Source organism: Cucumis sativus, chromosome 1 (assembly GCF_000004075.3).
Source record: "Cucumis sativus cultivar 9930 chromosome 1, Cucumber_9930_V3, whole genome shotgun sequence".
NCBI lineage: Eukaryota > Viridiplantae > Streptophyta > Magnoliopsida > Cucurbitales > Cucurbitaceae > Cucumis > Cucumis sativus.
In genome coordinates this window covers 27266427-27279505 of record NC_026655.2, presented here as the reverse complement: position 1 = coordinate 27279505, position 13079 = coordinate 27266427, and the positions used below count along the sequence as shown (strand labels likewise).

Here is a 13079-nt window from a genome sequence, read left to right as displayed (position 1 = left end):
CCTCTCTACTCTTTTTTTCCCCTAAAAGAAAAGTCAGCCATTAGAACTTCAAAAAGTGTTGAACTCACCAATTTCTTTCCTATTATCATTAGTATCATCATCGAGCATCTATAATTAAAGAATCACCATTTGTTCAAACAATCATTCCTTTTACCATAAATGACAAAAGGTTTGGATTGTTCTTTTGGTTTTTGGGCAAATCCACCACTGATTTCTCAATCTGGATTACCTCTTTTCCCTGTCGGATCCTCCTCACCGTCACCGGAGTCGTCTACCGCTACCATTCCCGAACAAGTCACTCTTGCCCTAATCAAGTTTCGCAAAAAGGTATAACACCTCCTCATTTTATAATCATTTACTTTAGTATAATGTGAATTCTATATCTATCTAACTTGCATTATCTTAAATTCTATATGACTTTTTTTTCTTTTTCAGGATTTAAAATGGAATCTGGAAGAGAGATTGCGGTAAAGATAATAAATATATATATATTGAGTTTAAGTTAGTATTTATTAAAAGATTAATTTGAAGATATATATGAATTAATGAATGAATAGATTGCTGAAGTAGTTAGCTTGAGAGAAGGAGAAGCTGTGAATGAGGAAAATAGGGATCAAAATGAAGATGAGCCAAAAACAGTTTCTAGGTATATGGAAAGACCCACCACTGTTTCCAAGAATGTTGGAGGATGGAAACTTGCAACCCTATTATTAGGTATTTATTATTTTCCTTGTTTAGTATTTTAATTTTTTTTTCAATGTATTTTTTGTTTCCAAAAACATAAAAATAAAAATAATCACGAACCAAAAGGGTCTCATATTGTGAAATTTTTTGCTGAAAAAATGTAAGATGGAAGAGTCCTTTAATCTTCTCTAAGTTGAGAGTAAAAGCTTTAAAATTTATTTTTGTTTAATTTCATAAGGTACAAAATGAAAATGGATTGATGATATATATATATATATTTTGTGTAGTTAACCAAGCGTTGGCAACCCTAGCTTTCTTTGGGGTTGCAGTAAACTTGGTATTGTTCTTAACAAGAGTTCTTGACCAAGAGAGTGCAATTGCTGCCAATGGCGTTAGCAAGTGGACTGGCACCGTCTACCTCTGCTCCCTCGTCGGTGCCTTCATTAGTGACTCTTATTGGGGTCGCTATGCTACTTGTGCCGTTTTTCAAGTCATCTTTGTATTTGTAAGTATCTTCAATTCTTTCTTGCTTACTTTCCACTTATTATATGAATCTCTCTCTCATAAACTGTCAGTTGAGCGTTATGTTCTCAAACCCAAACGTGTAGGGTTTGGGGCTATTATCTCTGACATCAGGGATGTTCCTCTTAAAGCCCATGGGGTGCGGTAATGGCACATTAGAGTGCATGCCCACATCTAAAATCGGCGTAGCAATCTTCTACCTCTCTATCTACATGATTGCTTTTGGCTATGGCGGCCATCAACCCACACTTGCCACATTTGGTGCCGACCAATTTGATGACTCCATTCCTAAATACGCCAACGCCAAGAGTGCCTTCTTCTCTTACTTCTACTTTGCTCTCAATTTCGGTTCCCTCTTCTCCAACACCATTCTTGTCTATTTTGAGGATACCGGCCACTGGACTGTAGGGTTTTATGTGTCCTTGGGCTCTGCTGTACTAGCCTTGATTCTGTACTTACTTGGCACCAAACGTTACCGTTACTTGAAGCCTTGTGGGAACCCTTTGCCGCGTGTGGCTCAAGTGTTTATGGCTGCTATCAAGAAGTCGAAGGTGGTGCCTGCAAATGGAGATGAACTTTATGAGGTTGATGGCCCTGAGTCTGCCATTAAAGGCAGCCGTAAGATTCTTCATAGCAATGGTTGTAGGTGAGTATTTTTTCTAGGTTCTGAATTTAAATCGAAATTTCTTATTTGTTTAGATTTCTCTAATGCCTATATATCTTTCAACTTCTACTGAATTTTAGGTTTTTAGACAAGGCGGCAACGATTACAGATGAAGATACGAAAGAATCAAAGAATCCATGGAATCTCTGCACAGTAACTCAAGTCGAAGAAGCAAAGTGCCTTATCAGAATGCTTCCAATTTGGGTTTGCACCATCATGTACTCCGTCGTCTTTGCTCAAATGGCATCTTTGTTCGTCCAACAGGGAGATGTAATGGACTCCACCATTGTCGGTGGATTCCACCTCCCAGCAGCAAGTATGTCCGCCTTTGACATCTGCAGCGTCCTAGTATCCACCGGCCTGTACCGCCAAATCCTCGTCCCTCTCGCTGGTCGACTTAGTGGAAACCCTAAAGGTCTAACAGAGCTTCAAAGAATGGGGACAGGCCTTGTAATTGCGATGTTAGCCATGATAGCTGCTGCTGCGACCGAGATCGAGAGGTTAAAGCACGTTGTTCCAGGGCAAAAGCATAGTTCTCTAAGCATATTTTGGCAAATTCCTCAGTACATTCTGGTAGGTTGCTCAGAGGTTTTCATGTATGTAGGACAATTGGAGTTCTTCAACTCTCAATCACCTGACGGAATCAAAAGCTTAGGGAGTTCGTTGTGCATGGCATCCATTTCGCTTGGAAATTTTGGGAGTAGCTTGTTGGTGTATATAGTTATGGAGATCACAAGGAAAGAAGAAAGTCCTGGATGGATTCCGGATGACTTAAATTCGGGTCATGTGGACAGATTTTACTTTCTAATTGCAGCTCTCACGGCCATTGATTTTTTTATCTATTTGTATGGAGCAAAATGGTACAAGTTTATTCAGATGGATGACATTTCAATAGTACCGAGCAACTCCATGGGTGTCCAAGGGAGGGAGGAAGAGGAAGAGGAAGAGGAAGAGGAAGAAGATGAAGTTCTTGATAGAGTATGATTAGTTAGACGTCCAAAAAATTATTTTATTTTTATTACAAAAATAACAATGGTGATTTGTTGATTAGAGATTAGGCAATTTGAGAACTAATATCATAGTTGGTATTATTATGTTAAGAGATGGAATAAATGATGTAGTTGTCATTGTTAGAATGTTTAAAAATATAACAAAGCAATCTCTTGAATCTATTGACTTCGTGAGGGAAAACGGCAACATCCAAACAATTGCATGCACATTTATGCACATTTAGGATGACCACGTAGACAAAAGGTCAAACTTTTGAGAGACCTATATGGGAGACCGGTCGTCTCTATCGACCTCTTACCAAACCTATCGTTGTCTCTACCAACCTCCCATTCTCATTGTCTTCCGTTCGTCAATGGCTCCCGGAATTTAAATTAATATATGTTTCTAAAACTTTTTTTTTATTAAAGGTTTCTTATTGAATTTTGGATCTTCAACTTAAATCTGTTAGATAGTGAAAACAATAATAATAATAATTGCATTTATAGTAAAAGGACTTCAAAATACTTCTATTAGAAGTAAGTTTCTTACTTCTAATATTTAGTTCTCTCATATTTAACTTTCTTGAATGCTGAAAAAAATTAACAAAATTAAATAAAAAAATACGGAAAAAACTAAAGATTTAAATATTTTATTTACATAGAATACTTAGATTTGAAACCATTTATAAAATTAATTTTGATAGGTACCATTTTAAGAATTTTATTTTTATGAAAAAAAAATCTTTTTCATCTAACTTGAATGAGAATATAAGATTATTTTAAGAATTTAATATGACTCAGATAAAATATGGTTTTTTTAATGACAATGGTAAAATATGCATATGTGTTTTTCTTCCTCTCAAAATCTACAATATATTAATATTATGAATGATATGTTTTTAAATAACAAAATATTTTTAACATGTTATTAATAAAATGCAATTTCTTGAAATTAGAATCAGAGATAAAATGTGATTTTTTAAAATAAATATAAATAAACAGATAAATTTCCTTATATTTAACATGGAAGAGATTCTAGAAATAAAATGTTTTTTGTGATATAATTCTTTCTTATTTGAAAAAATATTGGATGATTTTAATTTAAACCATAACATTTTTATGTTTTCCTATTATTTTGAATTGGATGATTGATTATTCTCTTAATTTTAAACTTTAATGTAATTTTTTTTGTTTATTTCGTGATAATTTTATCTAATTTTGATTTAAACCAACGTATTATTATTATTTATTTGAATGATGTAATTATGCTTTTTATCGTACTTTAAATTTTAAAGCTTAATTTAAACTAAAATATTGTTTGTTCTTTTTTGTATAAATTTTCATAATAATTTGTTCCAAAAAAAATATTTTATTATCCTCCCAATTTCAATTTTTGAAATTTTAATTTAAAAAATATATAATTTTTATACTGACCCAAAATCCTAAACCCTAAACTCATTTGGATTGACTTAAGAAAAAAATATTTTCAAGAAACACATTTTTATTTAAACTAGTTTTCCTAAAAATTGTTTAAAATACATCTAAAAATTATATATTTTGAGTAGCTTCCAAACACTTTAATTTTTTTTAAAATAACTTATTTTCTAAATTAACTATATGCTTCCTGATTTTAAACTTTATTTTAAAATTTGTTGAGTGGGTATGTATTTAAAAAAAAATTGAAAATTGAAAAGAATACAAAAACATGTAAAAAATAATGAAAATTATGATGAATCTCTAAACTCATTTTACACAAATTATAAAAAAAATAAAAAAAAAAACTACCAAAAGTAATTAAGTGGTAATGTATCACTCTCTTCTCCATCAATTCGTCAACCTTACATTACTTGAACCTTGAGAAACTTCTTAAACAAAATTTACTCCACCCTCTTCATACCTTCGTCTTTTAGTGATTTGTCGTGGAGGAGTGAGAGCACGAGACGCAACTTTGAGAGAGTAAATGCAAATTTTTGAAACCGCTCTGTCGAATCAAACTCTTGTTGTTAAAGTCAATGACAAAAGGAAACATCTAATTTTGATTTTACTCTGTGGTAAAATATTAATTCTGAAACCCGTACGTCGACACCTTAGTTGTTTTTTTATTGCATATATAATTTATATATATTTGATTTATATGTTTCAAACTACTATATTTTTAGATTTTTAGGGTAAAAATAATTACGAAAACCTCCTGCAGTACAGCCTTAAAAGAATTATGTTGATCTTTTTTTCAAAAAAATAATTTATAGAAAGCAACACAAATGGTAAATGTATACATAGGTAAAAATAAGGATAAAAATGTAACAATCTTGACACATATGAAGCATTCATTAAGTGAAACTAAAAAAATATGACATTTTGAAGCTATAGACTAAATAGGATATAGATTCAAAATCTTATAGGTAGAAGCAATATTTTCAAACCTATAGACAAACCAAAAACGAGAATGATCAAAACTATATTTTTCAATAAAAAGTTAAGTGGTCGTCGAATAAAGGTATAGATTGTCATTGATGTTGTTCAGGTGAGCATAGTCTAGTAGTAATTTTTCAAATTGTGATACTATCTCATCTTGTATTAAAAAAATATCATCAGTGATTCAATAAAAATAATTAAACACAAATAATATTTTTTATAATTAACAATATTTGAGAATGTGAAGGTGAGCATAACTCAATTATGACATACTTGAACGTGAAAATCTAATTTAATTCGACATAGTTTGACATACCTAAACCTTTTAGTTTATAAAAAAAAATTATTTTACGATGAATCTATTGATATGGATAAGAAATCTCTTTAAATCTTTCTAATATCTTTTTTACAGTAAGAACTAAATCTTTATAATTTAATTAGGTTTAATTATTTGGAAGTACATAAACTAAATTTATTTCATTTAAAGTTTCTATACTCTTAAATTTAGGAATATATAAAAATATAATTTATAAATTAAATTTCATCTGTTAGATCATTTTAGACCAAAATAGACTACTATATATGTATCTCTCATGATACATATAGACTTAAATAATAGTCTATCTTGGGTTTAATATGGTCTATCGTGTATAGATGGTGATATTTGACTATATTTTAATTTATTTCGTTGTATTTAAAATTAGCACAAAAAATTACATAATCCATAAAACAAATAATTTTGCTAAACTTGGTATTTTCTAAAACAAAGGTTTTAATATTGTATACAACTTGAGAAAACGAGAATTATACTGCAAATGCTTATTATTGACATAAAATTTGTTATATTTTATAAATATTTTGATTTATTTTACAATATTTAAAATACACCCTCTTGAAAAAAAAGCAGAATTCCGTTTTTTCTCATAATTTTCGAGAATATTAACCAGAGTCATTTTTCAACTAACATTAAAATAAATAATAATTGTTGTGCTTAATAATTTTTTTTTAATCTCATAATTTTTCACCTTTATCCCGACGCATCATTTTACATAGATAAAAACAATTCAATAAACACATCATATTAAGTTTGTATATAAACTTAGATAATAGTCTATTTTTGTTTATCATGGTCCATCCCAAATACATTCTAATGTTTTGTTATATTTTAGTTTATTTCGTTATATTTAAAATTGACCGCAACCTAATCCATAAAATAAATAATTTTGGTGACTTTTCATATTTTCTTAAACGAAGATATTCAATATTGTATACAATTTTGAAAAAATTAAAACTATATTTCAAAATTAAAACTATATTATATATGACAAGCAAAATTTATTATTAACAGACATAAATCTTACTATACTTTATAAATATTTTCTATTTATTTTGAAACTTGATTTTCTTTTTTTTTTTAATCAAAATTTCCCAAAATATTACAAGACTCGTACGTTTTCAATTAACATTAAGAAAATAATAATGAATGCGTTGTTTAATAAGTGTTTTTGAATAATTAAATAATCTAAAAAGTAAATATCAATAAAGTTCAAATCACATAATACCTTTAAATATTCTACCACATCAATAAATATCTCAATAAGTACTAAAATAATCAAAATGTCAATAATTATCTAAATTTAAGCTTTAATAATGAGTTCATTAATTATTCATTCAACGAAGCATATTAATTAAATTATTCTTTTTCCCTTTTTTGTAAATTCAAAGAGGAGTGGAAGGAGACTTGGACTTCATGTATACTTTCCTTACCAACTAAAGTTACTTCCAAGGAATCATCTTAAACAAATCAACTAAATATAAATTTAACCAATACAACTATAACTCAATATTGTAAGCTTGTATTATCAATTTTGAGATTTAAAGTTCAATCTTCTTTTTACATAATTTTTTTAAAAAATATAATGTTAAAATCATTTTATAGAAAAAATGAAATGCTATATTCACTTAAATATATATGCTTGATTATTTCGAGAATGATCGATTAAAATTAATTATGACATAGTAGGAGAGAACATGCTCAACAAATGTAAGATAAAAGATTGAGGGAAAAAAAATGCAATTTTAGTCTTTAGGTTTTGTGTTAAATTTCTATTAGTTTATAGATTTCAAAATATTCCTTTAGTAAAATCTCAAATTAAATTTAAGTAGAGATAAATAGCTAGCCTTAATTAATTATAATTCAAAATTAGTTAATTAACATTAATACTAAAAAATGAAAACTAACTCTTTATTAAAAGTTTAGGTAGAAAAGTATAAATATTAAAAACTTCCAACAAATGAAAATAAAATTATAGTATTACGAAACAATTAATAAACTTCTAGTAAGTAACAATTTATTCCGTAATAACTTTGGTTTCTAATGATCGTATTTTCAATTTTGAACAATTTAGTTCATACACTTTAAATATATAATAATTTAGTTTATGTATTTTTTAAATTTGTGACCTTTTAGCTCCATTGTTGAAATTAGTATGAACATTTAGTGAGATTTCTTACATAAATAAATCAAGATTGGAAAACTTTTTTAAAATAATATATGTATCATAAAATAATAAAAATTGACATAAAATTTTGATGAACTTTTCTACATTGGAGACTAATTTGATAGAGATTTGAAAGAACAAGGGCTGAATTATTACAAACTAAGATAATGGATAAATTGTTACAAAATTAAAAGTATATAGACTAAACGATCTACTAGGTCCCATTTAGTAATTGTTTTATTTTTTTATTTTTGAAAATTAAGTTTATTTACTCCATATTTTCCACTTCTTATTACGATTTACATTTTTTTTTTAAATAGTTAGATTCTTAGTTAAATTCTATAAAAAAAATCAAGTTTTTAAAAAACTATTTTCAAATATTTAAAACGACTATTTTCAGATAGACATAGATAACATAAAGTTTATCTTGGTCTATCACAGATGAGTTCTGATATTTTGTTGTATTTATAAATATTTTCAAAAGTGTTATTTTTTTTAATGAAATCCCTTAAATTTTTTTTTCAAATTTTAGCTTTAATTTTTTACTAACTTTTTAAACATCAGTACAAAGTAAATAACAAATAAATAAATTTAATAGTAGGAGTGATATCATAGACTTACTTTCTTTTTTTAAAATAAAGTTTTCGAGCCTAGCTAGAGTTATGCTTTCTTACGAGTTTAGAAACAGTAATAAGAAAAAGATAGAGATCATTAAAAAAAAAAAATTATCATTGTACGTAACGCTTTGAATTTAGGAGAGAGACATGAATGAACCGATATAACATTGAATGATAGAGATCCTAAGCATATAAAAGTAAAGTATACCAACAAGGTGCACTTTTTTTTACAGTTGCCTCATCCATGAAAACTAGGTGCACATTCCTTTTTAGTGGCTCAATTATGAGAACTCTAAAATTAAACGTGTTTAGCGTATAACAATTCTATGTTGATTTTGAAACGTTAAGCGTATGGTGTTACATTATAATTTGTAAATAATTTATACATATTTTTTCAATCAATAAACTCTTTTATATTATTTAAAAACTTATAAATAAAACAGAAATTAAAATAAAAATTGTAATGATAAAAATTAAAGTTAGGAGGTTATTGGCTTTCAAATGATTAGCAATAGGGAAAATGGGAAACATGAAAGAATCTTAAATGGTCATAAATAAAAAAAAGAAAAAGAAAAAGAAAAAACATCAAAACTCTCGTGCACAGCACGTGATTCATATCCATGCACTTTTCAGTCCACCACCTCACTCTTACATCTTTTTTCTTTTTTCTTTTTTCCTTTTAAATTATCAAACCCTATTTTGACCTAATTTTCAAATCCGCCCCTTTCTTTGTTTTTTTTTTTCCATATATCCTCTTCTTCTTCCTCCTTATTAGGGTTCCACATTTACTTCCTTCCCCTTGCTCCATTCCCTACTCTTCTCTTCTCCAACATTTCCTCTTCTTCCTTTCCAGTATTGGGTCCTGTTCATTTTCCTCTTCAATGGACCTTGACGGTGCTCGCAAGAGGGAAAGGACTGAAACCGCCTTGAATGGCAATGGTGGCTTTAAGAAGTCCAAGCCAGGTTTGTTAAGCTTCATTAATGCTTCTTTTTTTTACCATTTTTCCCTACCCTTTTTGGCATTCTCAACTTCTTTGATGTTATCTTGTTTCTCTGGTTTATGGGTTTTGTTTCCCCTTCTTGGTGTATGTATGTGGATGCTTTGCTCCTACTGTTTGTTTGCTTCATCTTGGTTTATTGGCTGAATTGATATTTGGGTTATTTTATAGCATTTTGTTCTTTTTCGGTTTGCTTGTGGGTACTGCTGTTTTTGTCTTCGCTTTAGCTAAAGGAAAACTTGCCGGCTTCTGCGTTTTAGTATATGGATGTGGGAATAGTGTCTTTTTGGTTTGGAGTTTCTTTATTTGGTTTTTGGGTAGTATCTGGAAGCTGCTTTACGTATTTGGTTAAGGATTGTAACGTCTTGCTTCTGAGATAGACTACTACTGTTTACGGGAATACAATTTCACATCTTTTTTTAGTAGCTGTAACTATTGTTTTCCCCTGCAATTTCTTATATCTTTAGAGTCAAGAGATGATTTTTTAGTGTTTTATGTAGTGTAATTGGTTTAATGGGTAAGTTATCCGGTTCTGAGTTGACTTTACTGTTTGTATTTCAGACTTTTAGTGTATAAAATAATGTTAATTTGTTGCTAAATATGTATTTTTTGAACTTTCTCCAGCGAAATGTAGTTATGAATTTAAATGGAAAAAATGGTTTTAAGATTTTGAGGTGTGTTTTGTTCGAGGATTTAATCTTCGGAACATGGTTTTCTTTCTTCCTTTTCACGCCATAAATAGTAGTGTGTTGTCTTAGTAATGGAAGATGATGAAAACGTTATTAGATATTTTAAGCTGGGAGATCAACAATACCCTGAAATTTTAACTAAGGAAAGTTAATTAATGTTCTCCGACAGAAATGGACTCCTTATCTACTGGTTTAGGAAGCAAATCGAGGCCTTGCACAAAGTTTTTCAGGTTCTAATCTTAACTTATCTAAAATGAATCAATACAGTGTTAATATTTATTTAATTTCCAGGAAGATTTACTTAATTCTTCAAGCAAAATTATTGTGATTTGGACTAATGAATTGGTTAGTTAAAGTTGTTTCAGGTTTTGCATTGATGTAATCATAACAACAATTGAACTGAAATAGTTGATTCACAGGATTTCAGTGGGAATAACTTTTTGCTGGAATTTGTCTAAATTGAAAGCAATACATTTGATGCCAAACTTGTATCTCTAAAGAGGATTAATAATTCTTACTTGGACCTTTTCAAGTAAGCAGTATCATGCAGAATTGAATTGGCATCTTAAGTTATGATACAGGTTTTGATCAAAGGGATAAAAAAAGTTACGGTTCAGATTATTCTATTTGTTTCGGCGCCAACACATAAGCGATATATCCGGTTTAGGTTCAAATAGGATCTTTCTGTATCTCCTATAGTATTTCTATTTGTGCGTTTTCCCACTAAATGTTTTGTGAAAGTTATGCAGCCCAACTTCTTTTGTGTATGCCTGTTTGCAAGTCTGTATATGTTATGCTGATTTTCTGACCAAGTTCTGCGGAATTATTTTTGTTGAGATTTTGGACATTACAATTTCATGAGGTCTGCAGTTAACTTGTTTCTGTTGCTAAATAGAAGAGTTATTTTGAAACTTGAGAGTCAGATTTCTTTGTTTGTTTTGGAGCAAAGTTATTGAAATATCATTCAGTAGGAGGTGGAAAATATTTTTGCTGTTAATTTCTACCTTTGTGCTAAAATATGATTATTTTGCTGCATCTGCTCAAGATTTCACATTGGCTTTTTCTCAGTTTTGTTACATCTTCTTGTATGGCTTTGTCGAAGTATTCTGGATTTGTGATGTTATAGTGAAGTTTACATCTCTGTTAAAATATTAAAATGCAGCACTTCTGGTTGCCCTTTTGGCGAGGGCTGTCATTTTGCACATTATGTTCCGGGTGGAGTCAAATCAATTTCTCAGATGATCAGTCCGGCTCTTCCCCCTGGGATTAGAAATCCAGCTCCTCCCCAATCCTTTCCAGACGGTGTTCCTCCAGCAGTCAAGACTCGTTTGTGCAATAAATTTAATTCAGCGGAAGGCTGCCGGTTCGGTGATAAGTGCTATTATGCTCATGGTGAGTGGGAACTTGGAAGGCCGAACCCACCACAAGATCACGGTGGAATGGGACCAGGACCAATGCAACAACCCAGAATGGGTGGTGGCTGGAATGCCCCTCCACCACCACCTAACCATGGACCCGCTGCTAGCTTCGGGGCCTCTGCAACTGCAAAGATTAGCGTTGATGCATCACTTGCAGGTCCCATTATTGGGAAGAATGGTGTCAACTCAAAGAACATTTGTCGGATGACAGGGGCAAGGCTTTCGATAAAAGAACACGAGTCAGACCCTAACCTGAAGAACATTGAGCTTGAGGGTACTTTTGATCAGATCAATCTAGCTAGTTCAATGGTACGTGAGTTGATTGCGAACGTTGGAGCTGCCTCCGCCAATAATGCCATGAAGCAGCATCAGCAGCATCAACATCATTCTGGGATGCAGCAATCTTCTGGTTCGGCAAACAACTTTAAGACGAAACTTTGTGCGAACTTTACGAAAGGTGCTTGTACGTTTAGAGAAAGATGCCATTTTGCTCATGGTGAAAGTGAGTTGCGCAAACCAGGTATGTGATACATGGCAACAGTGTTTGTAGAAGTCAGCAGATCGGATCTGTTCTTAAACAGAATGTTATTTTTGTTCTGTTTTTCTCTTTGTTTGAATCCATTTGTTAATTCTGAAAAATACAATATCCGATTACTTTGTAAGACGAAGCATTTTTCATCTAAGAAATCCGGACGAGATGAGATTTTGTAAGCTCTTAATTTACATAGAATCAGCTTGTGCTGTGTTCTTTGTTTACGGGAATATTGTACGCAAGAGTTCCTATGGTTTTAGAAATGTCTGGTTCCTTCCTATTTAACTATTCTGCTTTTAGCATTCGTTTTTTTTTTATAACATTTTATTATTAATTTTCTAAGTATTTACATAGGTAAAAAATAAGTTACAAACATTTAAAAAGTCCAAATTCTTAGTCATTATCTAAAATACAATAAAATTAGAAAAACTGCACAACATTTTATAGCCTACAATGGTATATTATATTACAATATTAACCTAAATTTTAAAAAATGTACTAAATTGACTAATATTTTACACAAATATAAGGCCTAAATGATCGATTTATCCGATTATATTATGGTAGTATTATAATAAAAAATTTCACTTAATTATTTTTATTTTGGTGATTTTGTTCAAAAAATCTTCCGTCGAGGTCTCTCACTTTTCAATCTCTATCTCCTCATCTATTTTTTCTTTTGTTTGCGTTGTTTTCCATATATTTCACATAATTATAGTATATATTGAATAATTGGTGGATATTTTATGAATGAAAAGTTTTTATATCAATCTGTCTATATAAGGTGGACCGACAATGAGAGAAACCAGAGACGTGGATTATCATTTAAAAAATAAATAAATAAAAAAGCAAGAGTTTCCTTCTTCGAATACGCTGAATATTGATTTCATTTTCTCCACAAAAGACATCGAATAATAGGAGAAGACATCGGCGGGTGATTGGTATAGTGATATTTTGAAAAAAAAATTGACAAAATCTGTAAGAACTTATATTTCGCATTCGGAATACATTAGATTATATTTAGTATATTGAAGATAACATCATCTATGT

The 13079-nt window shown here is 30.2% G+C and overlaps 2 protein-coding genes across 2 annotated transcripts; both read left to right on the top strand.

Moving 5' to 3' along the window:
- Window positions 1-943: 943 nt before the first annotated feature.
- On the top strand, window positions 944-2988 carry LOC101219672 (protein NRT1/ PTR FAMILY 7.1). Its single transcript, XM_031886778.1, has 3 exons — window positions 944-1189; window positions 1293-1852; window positions 1951-2988. Exons 1-3 carry the CDS (start codon window positions 944-946, stop codon window positions 2852-2854), a joined length of 1710 nt encoding a protein of 569 aa, XP_031742638.1. The 3' UTR covers window positions 2855-2988.
- Window positions 2989-9096: 6108 nt separating this feature from the next.
- LOC101217148 (zinc finger CCCH domain-containing protein 14) lies at window positions 9097-12314 on the top strand. Its single transcript, XM_004148975.3, has 3 exons — window positions 9097-9355; window positions 10249-10309; window positions 11242-12314. The coding sequence occupies exons 1-3, from the start codon at window positions 9274-9276 to the stop codon at window positions 12023-12025; spliced, it is 927 nt and encodes a 308-aa protein (XP_004149023.1). The 5' UTR covers window positions 9097-9273; the 3' UTR covers window positions 12026-12314.
- Window positions 12315-13079: the final 765 nt, after the last annotated feature.